The sequence below is a fragment of the Salmo trutta genome, chromosome 7 (assembly GCF_901001165.1).
Source record: "Salmo trutta chromosome 7, fSalTru1.1, whole genome shotgun sequence".
Taxonomy (NCBI): Eukaryota; Metazoa; Chordata; class Actinopteri; order Salmoniformes; family Salmonidae; genus Salmo; species Salmo trutta.
Window position 1 is genome coordinate 44,034,627 of NC_042963.1, and position 22,244 is coordinate 44,056,870.

At 42.6% G+C, this 22,244-nt stretch overlaps 1 protein-coding gene across 2 annotated transcripts; it reads left to right on the top strand.

Annotated features, from left to right (window-relative positions):
• Positions 1–21,750, top strand: LOC115197477 (ovochymase-2). Of its 2 annotated transcripts, none has more exons than XM_029759042.1 (22): positions 1–108; positions 1,606–1,717; positions 3,067–3,164; positions 3,422–3,519; positions 3,632–3,804; positions 3,994–4,089; positions 4,330–4,481; positions 4,692–4,887; positions 4,984–5,016; positions 5,336–5,426; positions 10,546–10,685; positions 12,300–12,440; positions 13,290–13,420; positions 15,574–15,667; positions 15,871–16,002; positions 16,212–16,268; positions 18,699–18,882; positions 19,182–19,236; positions 19,762–19,954; positions 20,332–20,474; positions 20,823–20,985; positions 21,273–21,750. In XM_029759042.1, exons 1-22 carry the CDS (start codon positions 46–48, stop codon positions 21,389–21,391), a joined length of 2,664 nt encoding a protein of 887 aa, XP_029614902.1. In that variant the 5' UTR covers positions 1–45; the 3' UTR covers positions 21,392–21,750. The 2 variants fall into 2 exon arrangements, with proteins under 2 accessions (XP_029614902.1, XP_029614903.1); XM_029759043.1 differs by having other exon boundaries at positions 4,987–5,016.
• Positions 21,751–22,244: the final 494 nt, after the last annotated feature.

A 22,244-nucleotide genomic window follows, 5' to 3' on the forward strand; every position in this document is an offset into this window, starting at 1 on the left:
ACATTCCCAAAGGTTGCTTGTCCTATGACAGTCAACAGCTGACTGATGTTGTTGTCGCTAATGTTCACTTGTGTCCTGACTATCAACCAGACTACTCCAATGCTCCTGGTAAGTAAACCCCCATTTACATCACATCAGATTTAACTCTGTTTGTGGAATAATGTGTCAGTCTTGATGTGTGTAAAAGGTACATGTTTTCAACAGAAAATCATGCTGATTTGAAATGTATTGTTTTGATGCCATGTTTCCTCAACTGTACCAGTTCCCTGCCGGCCAAGCAAGTCCCATGTGTTCTTAGTTTTGGTATGCTTGAAATGTTGTGGCTGAAAGGGCATTGAGAAAACTTAAGAGCTTCTAGATTCACATGATTCATAAGATCCACCATAAGACCTCGCTATCCCCTCAGCATCATAGAAGATTAATTTAGCATTCATCCAAAAAGACAGAAGAGTTCAAGAAGTCAAATGAATTGTTCCCATTTCCTGTGCCATGTCTCATAAACTCAGCTTTAAAGGTCAAGTTGATCGTCATGAGAAGATGTCTTTGTCGATAGCCCAGCTTCCCTGTACCGCACACAGTACGTCAGCTGAATGCCCAGGCAGCAGTAAACTAGCCTGGAGCGCATTCAGCAAGGCACGACATTGTACAACGTACAGATAGAAATATGTTATGTAGAACAACATGCCTCTCTGACATGTAGAATAAAATATTGTCAGCTCTATTCGTTACATTTCTGTCTGCAATGTTCGATAAAGTCTGCCTACTGAATGTGGCCCTGTTCCTCTAACTGTTTCCATGGCCCATTGATTGATAAGATGAAAATCAGCCTTTAAATCAAATCAAATTTGGTCACGTACACAGTTTGGCAGGTGTTATAGCGGGTGCAGCGAAATGCTTATGTTACTAGCTCCTAACAATGCAGTTAAATGTCAAACAATTGAAATGTAAGGAAAAAAAGAAAAAGGACAAGAAATCAAGAATGGTGGGACAAATCTGATTAACAACCCAAACAGCACCGTAACAGTAATCAAATGATTTAATATCTTTGAATTCATTTTTGAGATATATTTACGTTGTTCTCTTTCTGTCTATTCCTTAAGCCACTCCTCTCATGTCTGCGGTTCCTTTAACAGTTTGGATCTCTGAGGATTCTCCGCATTGTCCAGGGTGGTTTATGGATGTCTTGGCCCTCTTCTTTGGTTGATTTTATGGGGTTGTTTTGTCACAGACAGCGTGGTGCCACTGGCTATATTATAGTGATCCTGCCCTAGGTTTAAGACACTGACAGAATAGTTGGAAACTATCAGATTACAATACCATGGATCAGTTTCAATGCTTGCTCCGTTGTAAAAAAAAAAATGTCTGGCTGTGTTGGTCTCTCACCACAAATGACGGTTCACCAGAGATAGTTGTTGTCAAGTTCTGAGGGGGAGTCACCCTGAGCACTGTTGTCTGAGGCAGTATGCGAGTCTAACGTGTTACTCTTCTGTCTTCCTCACTATGACTCTAGCCGAGCTCTGTTCTTTACAGACGGCTGCAGTCTGGTTAACAAGTAACCCTACCCACATAGTTAACCCCCCCACCATATAAACCCACTTGTCTTAGCCAGCAAGACCCCAGTCAGGAGTCAGAATGGGAGGTTCACGGGTGAAGACCACTGGGGTTCTACTCTGTCTGTGTTACTGTATCAACACTGGAATTTCAGATGATCTCTCTGGTAAGTTATCAAATGTATACCAGTAATACGTTAGCAGGGTGCACAGAGTGAAAGATACATTGATTGAATTGTGTTCATTTGAATGACCAATTGTACACTATATATACAAACGTATGTGGAGACCCCTTCAAATTAGTGGATTCGGCTATTTCAGACACACCCATTGCTGACAGGTGTATAAAATCGAGCACACAGCCATTCAATCTCCATAGACAAACATTGGCAGTAGAATGGCCTTAATGAAGAGCTCAGTGACCATTAACGTGGCACCGTCATAGGATACCAACACATTTCTGCCCTGCTAGAGTTGACCCGGTCAACTGTAAGTGCTGTTATTGTGAAGTGGAAACGTCTAGGAGCAACAACGGCTCAGCCGTGAAGTGGTAGGCCACACAAGCTCACAGAACGGGACCGGCGAGTGCTGAAGCACGTAGCACGTAAAAATCGTCTGTCCTCGGTTGCAACACTTACTACCGAGTTCCAAACTGTCTCTGGAAGCAACGTCAGCACAATAACTGTTCGTCGGGAGCTTCATGAAATGGGTTTCCATGGCTGATCAGCCACACAGAAGCCTAAGATCACCATTTGCAATGCCAGGCGTCAACTGGAGTGGTGGAAAGTTCACCGCCATTGGACTCTGGAGCAGTGGAAACGTGTTCTCTGGAGTGATGAATCACGCTTCACCATCTGGCAGTCTTCACCATCTGGCAGATCTGGGTTTGGCGGATGCCAGGAGAACGCTACCTGCCCCAATGCGTAGTGCCAACTGTAAAGTTTGGTGGAGAAGGAATAATGGTCTGGGGATGTTTTTCATGGATCGGGCTAGGCCCCTTAGTTCCAGTGAATGGAAATCTTAACCCTACAGCATACAATGACATTCTAGAGGATTCTGTGCTTCCAACTGTGTGGCAAATGTTTTCGGGAAGGCCCTTTTCTGTTTCAGCATGCCAATGCCCCCCGAGCACAAAGCAAGGTCCATACAGAAATGCTTTGTCGAGATTGGTGTAGAAGAACTTGACTGGCCTGCACAGAGCCCTGACCTCAACCCCATCGAACACCTTTGGGATTAATTGAAATGCCGACTGCGAGCCAGGCCTAATCACCCAACATCAGTGCCTAACTTCACTAATGGTCTTGTGGCTGAATGGAAGCAAGTCCCGCAGCGGTGTTCCAACATCTAGTGGAAAGCATTCCCAGAAGTGTGGAGGCTTTTATAGCAGCAAAGGGTGGACTAGCTCTATATTAATGCCCATGATTTTGGAATGAGATGTTCGACGAGCAGGTTTTCACATACTTTTGGTCATGTAGTGTATTTTGTTGAACAAGTCCTAGCTTTTTTTCACCTACAGGTCCAAAGTGCGGTCTTCCACAGATCAGGAACCTTCTTGACCGCTCTTTGAGAATCGTTGGAGGATTGGAGGCAAGATATGGATCCCACCCCTGGTTGGCAAGTGACTTCCTTTTACTGTGCATGTGACACCCCCTTTTGAGAAATATGGCAATGAGGATAACACAAAGACAGGCTTTTTTTCTAGCTTTATTGAAGAGTTATCACAAAATAAAAGATGGGGGAGGATGAGTCAGAGGGACAGATTCGAACCCATGCCGACTCTGGTCCAGCGGCTGTAACCGCTGGACCACACAGGCCACACAAATACAGGCTTAAAGACATCACAATGACATGGAATTTGGGATGATTTGAAGGTTTCACTGAGGTCCAGGGGTTCTCATTTCTGTGGAGGGGCTATCCTGACTGAGCGCTGGATCCTGACTGCTGCCCACTGCTTCTCCATCGTCTCTACGTAAGTTCCATCCCATCTCAAGTCCAGGTAGTTCCTCCCAGTTTCAGTCCGACTTCTTCCATTTGGTGCATAACGACAAGCCCCTAATGTCTCCTCCTTTTTTCTTCCATAGAAACTTTCTGAGGAACGTTAGTGTTGTGATTGGGGAGTACGACCAAAGGGTTCCTGATGAAGAAGAGCAGACCTTCACTGTGAACACCATCAAAATTCACGAGAAGTACCAGCACGCCTCTCCTATGAGCTATGACATAGCTCTGCTGGAAATCGATGGACATATCCGATTGGGCAGGTTTCCTCTCCGTTATAGTGACGGGCGGTTGAGTTTTTTTTACGGCCGTAATGTTCTGTAATGTAGATATAACCCACCCTATATGGACATTATGATGTCTACGTCATTGACTGAGTTTGGCCAGACATTATTCTTGTCACTGTAGGAAATATTTTCTAAAGTATCTGTGCTTACATCCTCTGCAGGTCCCGGTGTTCAGCCCATATGCCTGCCTCTGCCCAGTGAGAAATTCCCACCCAGAACCAGCTGCCTTGTGAGTGGATGGGGACGGACCAAAGAACGTAAGGCCCAGATTAACTTTACCTTCAGTTTGACATTAATTTCAAACTAGCACATCAACATGGACACTTTACTCTTCACTTTACTCTTCACTTGTATTTTTTGAATGTTTTGATGATGGAGTCCTAGCCTGATCCCATATCTGTTTGTGCTGTCTTATGACCATGGTTTGACCATAAGGAATTGGCAAGACAGCACAAACAGATCTGGGATCAGGCTAATGGAACTGTATTCACATTCAGGCGGTCTTCTACCTGCAATTCTAAGAGAGGTGCAGCTGGAGTTGGTGGAGCCAGCTAAGTGCAAGTATGTTCTCCAGACCCTGAGACCCACACAGCAGGCCCTCACTGTGCTGTGTGCTGGACCAGAGAGAGGAGGAAAGGACGCCTGCCAGGTACAGTAGATAGACTACAACACAGTGCTGTCTGACTCTGCATGTTAAAATCTATAACACAGTGTTATTATGATTCAGTGATCTCTGTCCAGTTTCTGGTGGAGGTTCTCTGGACAAATGGGGTTAAATGGGGTTATATCTGTCCATAGACTTCTCATCATTCCTTTGACAGGTCCCTTATCAGATAATGTTGTGTTCTCCCATCTCCAGGGGGACTCTGGGGGTCCTCTGATCTGCCCCAGGGAGGACGGCCACTGGGTTGTGGTGGGGGTCACCTCCTGGGGGAAAGGTTGTGGCCGTAGCTGGATCAACAACAAGGCCAAGTCGTCGGCCAAGAGAGGATCCCCGGGGGTATTCACTGACGTCAAGATGCTCCTGCCCTGGATCAAGATGAAACTCAGAGAAGGTTATCTAACACTTTTTAATCAGGTTTGGATATGTATAACAGATTGTATAGCAGATGGTCTAACAAATGATTTTGTTGTTGTGTTTTGTTCAACAGCAGATGCTAACCCAAACCAAAAGTCCAAGTCAAGTAAGTTGTATTTCTTCTTCTTGTATGTCAATTCCACAATGCATTTACTTGCATGTTTTGAAACTGCGACCATGTCCTCTTTGTCATCTAAATAGCTACTTAACTTTTTACACAATAGCTCATTTATGCAATTTGTACAGTTAACCTTTACGGTATGATGTAATCGTACTCTTTGGACAGTGTATTTGATGCTCTGTGTGTGTGTGTGTGTGTGTGTGTGTGTGTGTGTGTGTGTGTGTGTGTGTGTGTGTGTGTGTGTGTGTGTGTGTGTGTGTGTGTGTGTGTGTGTGTATGTGTGTGTGTTTGTACTGTGCTGCAGGACTGTGCAGTGTGAGGGATGGGCTTGTGAACGGTAGTGAGGGTCTCATCAGAAACCCAAGCCTCTCAGGCCATCTCTACAACAACAATGAGTGGGTGTAATCCAGTGACAGTGCACAGGCCCGTTGCAGACGGGGAGTGAGGGAGAGCTGTGCTGAACTGAATGCACTCATTGAATGCCCTTGAATTAAGTATGCTTTTAGGACTATTTATTTTCAGACCAATTTGCCCTCACCACTCCCCGGCTGGCACAGAACGTTCTAACAACCATATGTTTCTTAGAGCTTGGTGGGAGGGGGTTGTCCTATGGTTATTTTGCAGACAACCTTCCCACAACTTTCTGGAAATGGTGAAGGATACTTTCTTGGCTTTGGAACATTCTCAGCACATTTTTAGGAACTTGACAAAAAACATTATTTTCCTGCTATTTAAAGGGATACTCAGGATTTTGGCAACAAGGCCCTTGATCTAATTCCCTAGAGTCAGGAACTTATGGATACCATTTTTATGTCTCTGCGTGCTGATTGAAGGAAGTTGCTAACTAGCACTAGTGCAATACAATTGCTAACTAGTGTTAGCGCAATGACTGGAAGTGTATGGTTATCTGCTAGCAACGCTAGTTAGCATTGGCTCGCAAATCTACCTCTAACTTTCTTCATACTGGACACAGAGACTTAAAATTCATCTGACTTTGGGGAAGTAGATAAAGGGCATCATTGCCAAAATCCCGAAGTATCCCTTTAATTACCTTAACAGAATGCTTCCTAAAAGTTAAAACATGGTTACATTTAATGTACTTTTTTTGTAATGTTCTAGGAAAGTTCTCAGAATGGTTTGACATTGGGAATGTTCTCAAATAGTTCTGAGAACTTTAAGAAACAACGTTCTTCTGTGGGAATTTCAGTACTCCAACAAAACTTTTTCTGGAGGTTTCTTCATGGTTCTATTTAAAGTCATGTTCTCCAATTGTTCAGAGAATTTTAACCCATAAGAGTCTAAGCCCTGTCTAAACCAAGGCATTCCTTTGAAGTATCAACACATTTAATACAAAATTATTTGATGAAAAGGTATTTGGCCTTACACCATTCCCAAAACGGAGGCGCGCCCTCATCCGCGTGCGCCATCGTGCGCAAATTGATTTTGTCCCCCCACACCAAACACGGTCACGATACACATGTTGAAATATCAAAACAAACTCTGTACCAATTATATTAATTTGTAGACCGGTCGAAAAGCCTTAAACATTTATGGCAATTTAGCTAGCTAGCTTGCAGTTGCTAGCTAGCTTGCAGTTGCTAGCTAGCTTGCAGTTGCTAGCTAGCTTGCAGTTGCTAGCTTATTTGTCCTATTTAGCTAGCTTGCTGTTGCTAGCTAATTTGTCCTGGGATATAAATGTTGAGTTGTTATTTTACCTGAAATGCACAAGGTCCTCTACTCCAACAATTAATCCACACATAAAGCAGTCAACTGAATCGTTTCTAGTCATCTCTCCTCCTTCCAGGCTTTTTCTTCTTTGGACTTTATATGGCAATTGGCATCTAACTTTCATAATAAGGTGTATTACCATAACGGACCGACTGACCTCTGTTCATCTTTCAATCACCCACGTGGGTATAACCAATGAGGAGATGACTAGTGGGTATATGCTTCTATAAACCAATGAGGAAATGGGAGAGTCAGAACTTGCACGGTGTTCAGAATCACAAATAGAACTGACTTCTATTTTAGCGCTTGGCAATGCAGACGCTCGTTGGTGCGTGCGAGCAGTGTGGGTGCAATGATTGAATAACATTTTGATATGAGAATTTTGTTCTCAATGTTCTTAAACTGAACTTCAATTAAACTACTCAGTCTGCAACCTAGAGTTTGTAAGATTCTGGTTGAATGAAACAGACAGAGTCCCAGCTTACAATAGTCAAAATGTTTATTCACGAGGGCTCTAAATATCACACAATGCACGTAGCCTTTTATACCTCACACGTTTGGTTATGACATACACTTTATAAATGCCCCTCCTCTCATCTAACTCGCCCCTCCTCTCATCTAACTTCGGTCTAACCGAGTTCCTCTATCTACATGTCTGTAACTGACATGTCGAGCTCAAAACAGGAAGCCTCTGTGGTTTCCCAGTGCCTGACTTACTTCTCAGAACACAGTCTAGTCTATAAGGTCAGAGTAATAGACCAAATTGTTTCCTGCAAATCCTCACAGACATGTTCCATCCTAGAATTGTCAATATTTCTCTAACCTATTTTGAAACACACACACACACATGTTAAATGTCTCCTTCTATTATTTGGCATTAACTCAATAAATGAATACTATGTGCAAGTCTTCTCCAAATGATCATTGCAAGTCTAACGGTTTCTCCCCTCCCTGGGTTGGGAGACCTCCTTCCTGTTATCAGCTTCACAGTTGTCACAATACATTGAGTGGTTGTTTTAACTTTTAGCCCTTAACTTATATAATTTCTATATCACATGTAAATGTACATTTATTTTGCAACTCTCACTCACATGACGTGAGCGGTGTGGTCAGCATGTTACTGCTATTAGCCCATACAAACGCATTGAATAACAGATTCACTACATGGAACAATAGGTAGTCCCCAAAAATAAATCTAAAGGAATTTTTTTACGAAGTGTCTACCCTATATCTGAGAGATATAAGAAAGATCAGGAAACATTTATTGTTTTTGTTTTTTACATGTATTTAACCCCTTATTTTTGGAACTAAACAATCTACATATATACTTCCATTAATTTTTGGGATTGGTACCGTGGGACCTTCAGACGAGTCTTCTGAGGCCTGGGGGTATCTTAGCAAAATAACTGACATGTGCGTGTTGTAGAGAGTCTCCTTTACATCAGAGGGGTCACATTAGTGTGTATCCCAAACTGTTCTGATGCTACAGACAGAAGTTGACAGATTGGATAAACAAACTTCAGGGGGTCGTAGAGAAAAACGAACAAAACCATTGTGTTCATGAGAGTCTCATCCTTCCATAGGGGGCTAAAAATAGTTTGTAGGCCAAACCGTTCGGACGCCACAGACAATTTTGTGAGTAGACCAATTTTCGAAATGCCGTTTTTTACATTAGATTAAAGAATTGACTCAGAGCTATACCATGTTATATCTTACACTGCAGTTGAGGAACAATGGGGAAGTAATTCTGCTTTGAAAGTTGATAAACTTATAACCCCACTTTTAAGAAAATGGCCCGTGAATATTTGGTACACCCATTCAGCATCGTTCACACCCTCTAAAGCCTTAGCCCCTCCCAGATCTTTAAAGATCCACAGTGTAGTAAACATCCAAAGCTTTCAAGACTAAAAGTGGTGAAAGTAGTAGCAAATAGTAGTAGTAAAAATACACTTTGTCTAGTCCTTGGCTTACAGTTGAATTCGGAAGTTTACATACACCTTAGCCAAATACATTTAAACTCAGCTTTTCACAATTCCTGAAATGTAATCTTGAGTAAAGATTCCCTGTCTTAGGTCAGTTAGGATCACCACTTTATTTTAAGAATGAGAAATGCCAGAATAATAGTAGAGAGAATTATTTTTTTCAGATTTGATTTCGTTCATCACATTCTCAGTGGGTCAGAAGTTTACATACACTCAATTAGTATTTGGTAGCATTGCCTTTAAATTGTTTAACTTGGGTCAAACATTTTGGGTAGCCTTCCACAAGCTTCCCACAGTAAGTTGGGTGAATCTTGGCCCATTCCTCCTGACAGAGCTGGTGAAACTGAGTCAGGTTTGTAGGCCTCCTTGCTCGCACACATTTTTTCAGTTCTGCCTACACATTTTCTATAGGATTGAGGTCAGGGCTTTGTGATGGCCACTCCAATACCTTGACTTTGTTGTCCTTAAGCCATTTTGCCACAACTTTGGAAGTATGCTTGGGGTTAATGTCCATTTGGAAGACCCATTTGCGACCAACCTTTAACTTCCTGACTGATGTCTTGAGATGTTGCTTCAATATATCCACATCATTTTCTTGCCTCGTGATGCCATCTATTTTGTGAAGTGCACCAGTCCCTCCTGCAGCAAAGCCCCCCCACAACATGATACTGCCACCCCTGTGCATCACGGTTGGGATGGTCTTCTTCGGCTTGCAAGCCTCCCCCTTTTTCCTCCAAACATAATGATGGTCATTATGGCCAAACAGTTATATTTTTGTTTCATCAGACCAGAGGATATTTCTCAAAAAAGTACGATCTTTGTCTCCATGTGCAGTTGCAAACCGTAGTCTGGCTTTTTTATGGTGGTTTTGGAGTAGTGGCTTCTTCCTTGCTGAGTGGCCTTTCAGGTTATGTCGATATAGAACTTATTTTACTGTGGATAGAGATACTTTTGTACCCATTTTCTCCAGCATCTTCACAAGGTCCTTTGCTGTTGTTCTGGGATTGATTTGCACTTTTCACACCAAAGTAATCTCTTTCCTGAGTGGTATGACGGCTGCGTGGTCCCATGGTGTTTATACTTGCGTACTATTATTTGTACAGATGAATGTGATACCTTCAGGCGTTTTGAAATTGCTCCCAAGGATGAACCAGAATTTGTGGAGGTCTACAATTTTTTTTCTGAGGTCTTGGCTGATTTCTTTTGATTTTCCCGTGATGTCAAGCAAAGAGGCACTGAGTTTGAAGGTAGGCTTTGAAATACATCCACAGGTACACCTCCAATTGACTCAAATGATGTCAATTAGCCTATCAGAAGCTTCTAAAGCCATTACATAATTCTCTGGAATTTTCCAAGCTATTTAAAGGCACAGTCAACTTAGTGTATGTAAACTTCTGACCCTCTGGAATTGTGATACAGTTATAAGTGAAATAATCTGTCTGTAAATAATTGTTGGAAAAATGCATTGTGTCATGCACAAAGTAGATGTCCTAACCGACTTGCCAAAACTATAGTTTGTTAACAAGGCATTGGTGGAGTGGTTGAAAAACGAGTTTTAATGACAACAATCTAAGTGTATGTAAACTTACGACTTCAACTATATATCCTCAGCTGCCTTTGATGCAGGCCATTAAGGCTAGGCGTCCCGTTAGCGGGACAACTTCCGGTGAAACTGGAGGGCACGCACTTCAAATAAATAATCAGAAAAATTATGGATTTTACACATTTATGTACATACAAGTGTCTTATATCAGTTGAAAGCTTAAATTACATTACAGTAAACTTCTTTCTCTCACTCTCGTAGGATATGTTCCTGGTCCATCAGCGTTCCTATAGGGAGGAGTATTCTGCTGGAATTCTTGGAATTTGACATGGAGAATGACACCCTCTGTCACAGTGACCAACTCACGGTATCGGTGGGTGCAGACTCTGGGAGGCCTATTGGTGAGAGATGAGGCTGTTGGACACACCTACTCATTCAAGGGTTTTTCTTTATTTTTACTATATTCTACATTGTAGAGTAATAGTAACACATATGGAATCATGTAGTAACCAAAAAAGTGTTAAACAAATCGAAATATATTTTAGATTCTTCAAAGTAGCAACCCTTTGCCTTGATTACAGCTTTGCACACTCTTGGCATTCTCTCAACCAGCTTCACCTGGAATACTTTCCCAACAATCTTGAAGGAGTTCCCATATATTCTGAGCACTTGTTGGCTGCTTTTCCATCACTCTGCAGTCTAACTTATCCCAAACGATCTCAATTGGTTTGAGGTCGAGTGATTGTGGAGGTCACCAGGTTGTCTGATGCAGCACTCCATCACTCTCCTTATTGGTCAAATAGCCCTTACACAGCCTGGAGGTGTGTTGGGTCATTGTCCTATTGAAAAACAAATGATAGTCCCACTAATCGCAAACCAGTTGATGGCATATTGCTGCAGAATGCTGTGGTAGCCATCTTTGTTAAGTGTGCCTTGAATTCTAAATAAATCACCAGCAAAGCACCCCCACACCATCACACATCCTCCTCAATGCTTCCCGGTGGGAACCACATATAAGGAGATCATCCGTTCACCTACTCTGCTTTTCACAAAGACGGCGGTTGGAACCCAAAATATCACATTTGGACTCATCAGACCAAAGGACAGATTTCCACTAGTCTAATGTCCATTGCTTATGTTTCTTGGCCCAAGCAAGTCTCTTCTTCTTATTGGTGTCCTTTAGTAGTGATTTCTTTGCAGCAATTCAACCATGAAGGCCTGATTCACGCAGTCTCCTCTGAATAGTTGATGTTGAGATGTGTCTGTTACTTGAACTCTGTGAAGCATTTATTTGGGCTGCAATTTCTGTGGCTGGTAACTCTAATGAACTTATCCTCTGCAGCAGAGGTAACTCTGGGTCTTCCATTCCTGTGGCGGTCCAGTTTCATCATAGCGCTTGATGGTTTTTGCAACTGCACTTGACGAAATTTTCAAAGTTCTTGAAATGTTCCGTATTGACTGACTTTCATGTCTTAAAGTAATGATGGACTGTCATTTCTCTGCTTATTTGAGCTGTTCTTGCCATAATATGGACTTGGTCTTTTACCAAATAGGGTTATCTTCTGAATACCATCCCTACCTTGTCACAACACAACTGATTGGCTCAAACACATTATGAAGTCAAGAAATTCCACAAATTAACTTTTAACAAGGAACACCTGTTAGTTGAAATTCATTCCAGGTTACTACCTCATGAAACTGGTTGAGAGAATGCCAAGAGTGTGCAAAGCTGTCATCAAGGCAAAGCGTGGCTACTTTGAAGAATCTCAAATATAAAATACATTTTGATTTGTTTAATACTTTTTTGGTTATTTCATGATTCCATATGTGTTATTTCATAGTTTTGATGTCTTCACTATTATATTACAATGTATAAAATAGTAAAAATAAAGAATACCCTTGATTGAGTAGGTGTGTCCAAACTTTTGACTGGTACTGTATGTCTCCCTAGTGTTCTCCTTCCCACCAGTTGATGGGGGGTTTGACTTTGTGATCTCCCATTGGCTGTCTCTTAGGGATGTTCTGTGGCAGCGCCCCCCCGCCCCCAGTGCTCATCGACTCCCACAGTGCTTCTCTCCAATTTGTGTCTGATGTCAGTGGAACAGGAAGGGGATTTGTTGTTAGATTCCGAGGTGTCGAGGGAAATTCTGTGCCTGGTGAGTAACCGTTACGTCAACCCACGCTTCCTTGGCTCACCAAGCCTACCCCCCCAGCTCAGGAATAGAACAACTCAGAACTCAGGTTAAACCAGTTTAGGGAGTAGTATGGCATCATTACTGTGTGTGTATTGCCATTATAAAGACAGTCTGACACTAATGGATGGATCCTCATAGCATTTGTTTTTTGCTAAATAATTGTCATGTTCTCTGTCTGTACTACAAATAGCTGTGTATTGCATTTGTGACTTGATGATAGAATACGTTGTTTGGCAGAGGCCTTCAGGGCAGAGCTGTGTGCTGGTTCTGATGTTTCATCACCCTGCCTGCGGACAGGATGTGTCTAGTTGCTCTGAGTTCCTGACAAATTATATAGGCTCCCTACTCTCTCTTTCAATCCCAGTGGGGCCTTCCACCCTGTGAGCCACACACCCTCCAACTGCTGCTAGTCAGACACACACACGCATATGCACTTTCACTCGCTCGCACGCACGCACGCCCACACACACTCATGCACACACACACGCTTTAACGCACACAAAAGCACACACACACACATTCATGCTCATGGGGCTAACTCTCCCATAGTTACATAACAGCCAGGAAGGCACACAGCGGTCCCATGACCTGGTAATGAGGTGCAGAGGTTCTGTGATGAAAACACACACTTCTGCACTGTAACTACACCACCACGTGGGTCAGCGATAGGAGCCAAGATGCCTGGCGGACAGTGTTTGTGTTGCACTGATGCACATGTATTGTCAAGGGTTAAGTGTGCGACAGTGTGATTATGGAGCCACAGAGAGGGCAGGGCTTGTGGTTGATAATGTGTCCTTTGTGTTTGTGCAGCGTTGGGATGTGGCACCGTGGCTCTGGTCCAGGATCACAGGACCGTACACAGTCTCAACTACCCACAATCCTACAGCAACGACTCTGTCTGCCACTGGGTCATCTATGCCCCCAAGGGTCACGTTGTCAAGGTGACACATGTTGACCTGTACTTCTTATGCAGTAAGGGTTGTAATAGTTTGTGTACTGTCCTGTCCTGTCCTGGGGCGGCAGGTAGCTTAGTGATTAGAGCGTTGGACTAGTAACCGAAAGGTTGCAAGATCGAATCCCCGAGCTGACAAGGTAAAATTCTGGCCCTGAATAAGGCAGTTAACCCACTGTTCCTAGGCCATCATTGAAAATAAGAATTTGTTCTTTACTGACTTGCCTAGTTAAATAAAGGTGAATATATATATATGTGTGTGTAGGCAGAGTACCACCATGAATGTATTCATGACTCCACTGGGAGAGATCAGTCTCTGGGGTATCCCTTTGGTCACAACGGCCTTGCTACATGAGAGGACACAAATATATATAATTGTGTCCTCTCATGTAGCAAGGCCGTTGTGACCAAAGGGATACCCCAGAGACTGATCTCTCCCAGTGGAGTCATGAATACATTCATGGTGGCACTCTGCCTACACAGTGATAGTTCGTTCAGTCTCTGGTGTGGATGGGATCCGTTTACATGTACTGGAAAGAATGTGATACTCACCTTGATTAACCTCTCTAGTACATGTGGGACGAACTCGTCCCACCTACGTAACAGCCACTGAAATCCAGTGGCGCGATTTTTGAATCGTTAGAAATGCTATAACTTCAATTTCTCAAACATATGACTATTTCACAGCTATTTAAAGACAAGAATCTCGTTAATCTAACCCCACTGTCCGATTTCAAAAAGGCTTTACAACAAAAGCAAAACATTAGATTATGTCAGCAGAGTACCCAGCCAGAAATAATCACACAGCCATTTTTCAAGCTAGCATATCATGTCACATAAACCCAAACCACAGCTAAATGCAGCACTAACCTTTTATAATCTTCATCAGATGACACACCTAGGACATTGTGTTATACAATACATGCATGTCTGTTCAATCAAGTTCATATTTATATCAAAAACCAGCTTTTTACATTAGCATGTGACGTTCAGAAAAAGCATAACCACCGCAAACTTCCGGTGAATTTACTAACAGTTTGCTAAATTACTCACGATAAACGTTCACAAAAAGCATAACAATTATTTTAAGAATTATAGATACATTACCCCTCTATGCACTCGATATGTCCGATTTTAAAATAGCTTTTCGGATGAAGCACATTTTGCAATAATCTAAGTACATAGCCCGGCATTACAGGGCTAGCTATTTAGACACCCACCCAGGTCAGCCTCCACCAAAATCACATTTCCTATAAGAAAGATGTTCTTACCTTGCTTGTTCTTCATCAGAATACACTGCCAGGACTTCTACTTCAATAACAAATGTTGGTTTGGTCCCAAATAATCCATCGTTATGTTCCAACAGCGACGTTTTGTTCGTGAGTTCTAGAATGCTTTTTCGCGGTGTCGCGCATGGCGCATTGGCGTGTCAAAAATGTCTAAATATTCCATTACCGTACTTCGAAGCATGTCAACCGCTGTTTAAAACCAATTTTTATGCCATTTATGTCATAGAGAAGTGTTAATATTCCGACCGGGAGTATGCATTGAGCCTAAACAGCCGAATAAAATTTCTCCTCAGAAGCGACTCATGCACGCGCATCATTGAAAGGTCCTCCGAGCATCCACTTACAAAAGGCGATAATATATTTCAACCTGAGGTTCCCTCGTAAACCTTCAGTTATTTCGCGGGCTCTGAGAGCCTATTGGAGCCCTGGGAATTGTCACGTTACAGCTAAGATCCTTACTTTTCAATAAAAAGAGGTAAGACGCACGACTCCTTGTCAGACAGGGTACTTCCTGCTTGAAACCTTGTCAGGTTTTTGCCTGCCATAGGAGTTCTGTTATACTCACAGACACCATTCAAACAGTTTTAGAAAATTCAGAGTGTTTTCTATCCAAACCTGAACAATAATATGCATATTCTAGCTTCTGAGTTGGTGAAGGAGGCCGTTAAAAATGGGAACATATTTTTTCCAAAATTCTCAATACTGCCCCCTATACCAAACAGGTTAAACAATAACAACAACAGACTGCAACACTGTAAATGCACTTGCCACATTTTTTGTTGAAATGAAGAGGAGTGAAGGATGCTGTTTTCTTCATTTTTTACAACTTAATTTATTGTCTTTTGCCTTGGAGCTTGACTTTGATGACTTTGACCTGGAGCAATCGGATGACTGCGAGTATGATTCGCTGACTGTTCTTGGAGATGTGGATACAAAAGAGGAGATAGGTACAGAATCTGACCCTAAGCTCAATAGACCAACAAACCTATCAAATGGATTTGACTTTTATGGCACATGAATAATTGTAATAGATGCTGAAATATAAATGAACAAAACTCAACTCAAGCTGAAAGAGATATCTCTTTCACACATGCACACGCACACACACACAAACATTTCAAGTAGGGTAATGTTTGTGTCCTTGTGTAAGCGGTGCTGTGTGGTAGGAATGTGCCTCCCCCCGTCCTGAGCTATGACAACGTGATGGTCCTCCAGTTCACCTCTGATAGCACGGTCACCTACCGAGGCTTCCACGCCACCGTGTCATTCATCAGTAAGATCGGTGAGTGTGACACCGACACACATAAACCACGCATTCATATTACTCACCATAAGAAGCCCACAGATCAGGTTATCATGAAACTTTCCATAACAGATAATGCATTTACAATATTTTACATTTCATAACTGTTGCATGATAAGATATATTTGATATACATGTGGCTGTTCTGTCATGCTAGCTGATCACAGACAATCTGACTCTTTACTCAGACCTGCTGGACGGGGAGTCAGAGGAAGACACTGTTCACTTTCGCCACTCACTGCCAGGTTGGTTATGCGTTGTCCTTACACCAGGCTTTCCTTCTGCACCTTTTTTTCATACCTAAAGGGGCCCTTAAATTCTAAATCAAATAGCTAAATTATCCTTGGTATAACCATCTTAAAACAATTCCATATGTTAGCTTAGTAGAATTAACACTAAACGTTTGTTTATTAACTTTAAGCAGTGGCGGGCAGTGCTGTTTAAGATTGGGAAGGTACAACATGTTGCGAAGTTGCAAAACATACTAGATGATATGATTTTGCGAAACGTATTATATGTTATAAATTCTAGCTAGCTGGCTAACGTTAGCTAGGCTAAGAGTTAGGGTTAGGGTTAAGTTTAGGAGTTAGGTTAAAGGGTTAAGGTTAGGATTAGGATTAGGGTTAAGGGAAGGGTTAGCTAAAAGGGTTAAGGTTAGCTAACATGCTAAGTAGCTGCAAAGTAGATAAAAATTAGTACGTACTGTAGTTGAAAAGTTTCTAATTAGCTAAAATTGTCCATGATGAGAATCAAACTTGCAACCTTTGCGTTGCTAGACGTTTGCGTTAGACACCCACCTATCCACCCTGACCAATCACCCTACTTTAGTTTCTGCCTTATATAACACTCTGTCTTATGTAACCATACCAAAAGTAAGATATTATGCTAATTTGAGTGTCCCAGATTTATGTTTACTATGTTACATCAAGTCTATGAGACCAGGCCGCATAGGTATCGGCATAGTCAACATAGCTAATGGAACTAATGCATTAGTGAACCCGCTACAATCACGCATTACAGTGTACAGCAAGTGGTTTAGCAGTTACACCAACGGGCACCGGTGGCAATTCATTATATAAATTACCTTGACTTGGAAGAGTTCCAGTGTTGGATAGCCTTAGACAGCTAGCTAACATAAATAGCATTCCTCTCTGTTTAAGCCGAGTGTTTGAGCGGGATAAATTAGCTAGCTGCAGAAGCTAGCTAAGTAAGTGAAAGTGAAAAGAAGAAAATGAAATATAGCCAGCTCTCTCTGCTGCTTCTCCTTAATTTTTTAAGAAATGAATTTGTACAACTATTGCCTTTCTCTTTCTTTGTGTCAACTACTCACCACATTTTATGCACCACAGTGCTAGCTAGCTGTAGCTTATTTTTTCAGTACTAGATTCATTCTCTAATCCTTTGATTGGGTGGAGAACATGTCAGTTCATGCAGAAAAAGCTCTGATAGGTTGGAGGATGTCCTCCGGAAGTCTTCAGAATTACTGTGTAAGTCTATGGAAGGGGGTGAGACCATGAGCCTCCTAGGTTTTGTATTGAGTCAATGTACCCAGAGGAGGACGGAAAATAGATGTCCTCCGGCTAAACCATGGTGCTACCCCAGAGACTGGTGTTGAGGCTACTGTATACCTTCATTAGTCTTATCTAAAAATGCTAACTTTTTTATGATTCACTTTTTTTTATGGAATTCACTGAGTAGGATGGTCCTCCCCTTCCTCCTCTGATGAGCCTCAACTGACTTTAAGAAACCCATTAGTCCATTTGGAGTAAAACCCTTGTTGGAATGCATGCACACCAGCTCCAGGCTGTAGGTTGGTCAGCTCCCAGTTTCTGGTTGGTCCAGGCTGTGAGCGTGTTTTCTCTGTTCACTTACTGCTTTTCAACTCAGCAGTGATAATAGACCAATGGGTGTTCATGCATGGTCTGCAAAGTACCTGTAACTACACTCCCCTCTGTATATACAGTGAAGCTAAAACGTTTAATTTGACTCTATACTCCAGCATGAATGGTAAATTATGTATTTGTTAAAGATTGTTTGTGTCATTTTGGAGTAACTTTTATTGTTAATAAGAATAGAATATCTTTCTGAACACGTCTACATTAATGTGGATGCTACAATGATTACAGATAATCATGAATGGTCTGTGAATAATGATGAGTGAGAAAGTTAGAGGCTAACCTCCCCTGTTATTGGTAATGGTGAGAGTATGTTTTGGGGGTAGGATCATTATGCCTCTGTAACTTTGTCGCTTATCATTATTCACGATTATTCATGATTCATTCATACATTATTACCATGAATTTCTATTGGACACAACATAATCTGAAACACAACAAAAACGAACTGCAAATGCATTCAACAATTTGGTAGAGTCCTAGGCTTGATGTAGGCATTGTGTGCTAGGATATGGGACCAAATACTAAACTTGACTACTCTGACTTCTAATACACTATAAGTGACACCTTTAAGTGAGGGGACATCTGTAGATACAGTACATAAAGTGCTTTATTTCTAAACAGTAAAACAGATATGTATGAAAATACCCTCAAATAAAAGGGGACATTATGTACAGTTGCCTCAAATCCAAAATGCTGGAGTAAAGTTTTAACTTTACTGTTCAAATAAAAACAGAGTGGAGTGTAACTGTGTGCGTGTGTGCGTGTTCGACCTCTCAGACTCGTGTGGAATGCCTCATGTCCGTGCTGCCTCGACCTCCAGTGAGTCTCTGGAAGGAGAGGGGGCGTCGCGACACGCCTGGCCCTGGGACGTTCGGCTCAGCATGGACACTAACAACATCTGCTATGGGGCCATCATCCAGCCTGCCTGGGTCCTCACTGCTGCACACTGCCTTCTAGGCCTGTGAGTGTCACACATATCCTATACTTTTTCATCAATGAAAGTTTTTATAAAAATAATAATAACAGCATGGTTTACATCTTACATGGAGAAGTTCAAATATAATAATAACAGTGGTAACTCATATCCTATAGTAATAAATATACATTTAGTGAAAAATAAATGGTGTATTTGAACAGTCTGAAAACTATTTGAAAGCACCTATGCTATACTTCTCCATAGATGAAGATGTTATTCATAAAAACAGATCATAATAATACCAGCCTCTATTTTTTTATTTGTTTCTTTTCAAACTAACACAGGGAGGACCAATCATTAAGGCCACTGTTGGTGAAGACGGGAGGCCCGAATAACCAGGTAGGATGAAGCATCCTCAGGCAGTCTACCCATCTCTCACTCTGTCTGTCAGTGTCCTCTCTCTGTCTGTCTGTCTGTCTGTCTGTCTGTCTGTCTGTCTGTCTGTCTGTCTGTCTGTCTGTCTGTCTGTCTGTCTGTCTGTCTGTCTGTCTGTCTGTCTGTCTGTCTGTCTGTCTGTCTGTGTCCTCTCTCTCTCTCTCTCTCTCTCTATCTCTGTCTGTCTGTCTGTCTGTCTGTCTGTCTGTCTGTCTGTCTGTCTGTCTGTCTGTCTGTCTGTCTGTCTGTCTGTCTGTCTGTCTGTCTGTCTGTCTGTCTGTCTGTCTGTCTGTGTCTCTCTCTGTCTGTCTGTCTGTCTGTCTGTCTGTCTGTCTGTCTGTCTGTCTGTCTGTCTGTCTGTCTGTCTGTCTGTCTGTCTGTCTGTCTGTCTCTCTCTCTCTCTCTCTCTCTCTCTCTCTCTCTCTCTCTCTCTCTCTCTCACACACACACCTCTATGTCTCTGTGTTATTGTCTATATGGGTCCTATAGAGGCGTGGTGTGAGGAGGCTAGTGCTGCACCCTCAGTATGACCCCTCCTCCCAGGACTATGATGTGGCCCTGCTACAGCTGGACTCCCCGCTGCTCATCACTGAGCATGCCATGTCCGTCTGTCTGCCCTGCTCGGGACCGGAAGTCCCACCCTCCCAGGTCTGCATGCTTTCATCGTGGGAGAGTCAGACAGGTATGTACAGTATCATGCCATACTGTGTTTAGGGCAAACTGAATTTTGCAGTCCTAACTATGTTTGACCCACAACAAGACACAATGATGATAAAGCTAAAAGATCACTGTAGCACGATGTGTCATTGTAAAAAGTTTGTTTATGTGGGCACAGGGATTATGTCTATGTACAAACATGACATTACCTCATTCAAAGTGTGTGTGTGTCAGTCTTTCAGGGATTGTGTGTTTTTTGTGTGTGTGTGTGTCAGTCTTTCAGTGATTGTGCGTGTTTGTGTGTGTGTGTATGGGTGGGTGTAGCATGTGTGTTAACAGTATGTGTTTGTAGTTTTCTGAGTGTAGCCTAACACAGAGACTGTGGTGTATGTTGACTGTTAGGTGGATCATGGAACAGCACTGTTGAGCCGCTAGAGGTGCCACTTGTGAGTCGTGCTGACTGTGAGCGTTATAACACCGGTAGACTGACCCCTAGGATGCTGTGTGCTGGGCCGCCACAGCATCGTGGACTGGACACGTGCACGGTGAGGAACACACAGGGTTCATAGCACCACTGTAAACACTGGAACACATCGGGATGGGTGGCTGGTGGCTATTACAGTATAACAACAGTGGACTCAAAGGAATTGTGTTATCATACATCCCCCTCTGGTGGCAATGTTTGGAACTATGGTTTAGAACCATATCAGAGAGCACATTATGAGGGCCTTTTCTTCAACTTTGAAATACTCAGTACCAGTCCAAGACGATAGAATACAGTCACCCAAACCATGTAACTGTATATGATACAGCAGAGGATAAAGTCTAATCTCATTGCGAGGAGTTTAATTTGACAGAAACATTAAGTTAAAGATCAAACGGTCTTCCTTCAGGGTCCAGGTGATTCTGGGGGAGCACTGGTGTGTCAGAGAGAGAACTCTGGTTACTTTGTCCTGGGAGTGAGCAGCCGAAAGGAAGGCTGTGGGAAGTTTCAGAGGCCAGGAGTCTACACCTCAGTCCCCATGATAACAGACTGGATCCACGAACAACTCCACGGTGAGGGAGGTTTTGTCATGTGGATCTGTGGTGCTACTTCACAATCTCTACTGTCTTGAAAGCAATTATTCATGCCTTTACATCATCTGGCTAATGGCACTCAAACTGTTCTGCCTTATATTGTCCTGAGATGGGAAACACTCAAAAACGCAACAATATCTGTGGGGTTATCTCAAGTACTGTGTGAATCATTCATTTCTTTTCACATTCCTACAGTTTACTCAAGAGTAACATATTATGTATTTTCTTAAGTGTGGTTCTCTGTGTCTCCGGCTTTCTGTCCACAGAAGATTCAGCTGACTCCTCTAAAACCCTGCCATACCAGAAGCAGCAGGAGGAGCTGGCCTTCAGCATAGATTATGATGATAATAACTATGGAGCGGAGTCATCTGGAGAATCCTGTTAGCCTTGACCCACCTAGCTTGAGGCTGGAGGGCCATGTGGTATTCTAACGGAGTCAAGCTGCTTTTTGTTGCTTGCATATACCGCTCAGAAATGAAGCAGACACAGCGGATCTAACAGAGACATGATTTGAAAAAGGGAACATCCAATCAGCACAAATTCCATGGATTTGTGGGAAGGGCTATGGAACAATTGTATCGTCATACTGTCTGTCTGTCTGTCTGTCACACGCACGCACGCACGCACACACACACACACACATACACACACACGTACACACACAAACCTTTTCTTTGTAAACCAGTGTTCAACCACTGAGTGATCTGACACTGGAGTGATAATATTAAATTATAGCATCATCAACATGCCTGGAGATATTTTAATTAATTAGACAGTGTGCAGGAGCACACATGCACACACGCACACAAACCTTTTCCAGTGCTAAACCGGTGCTCAAGCCCTGAGTGATCTGACACTGAAGTGATTTTGGATCATTCACCTCCTCATCTGGATCACTCAACTGTGCTTTGTCATGGCTCTGTCAAAGTGAGTTCCTCTCTCCTATTGGTCCGTCAGCCCTCCATTAACTCCCCTTCCTCTAGGTAGCCTTGGTGCAAAGGCCTGACTCCAGGGCCTGGCTCCATATGTTTGACACCCCTGTAACGAAATTATCCTTGGTTACAGCTCAACAGGAGTTGTTTTCAAGGCTACGATGCTGAAGTCGACTGAAAGAAAACCTCCAAAGTCACCTAGGGGTGGCAGGTAGCCTAGCAGTTAGGAGCGTTGGTCCCGTACCTGAAAGGTCATTGGTTTGAATCCCTGAGACAAATAGGTGAAAATGTGCCCTGAACCCTAGT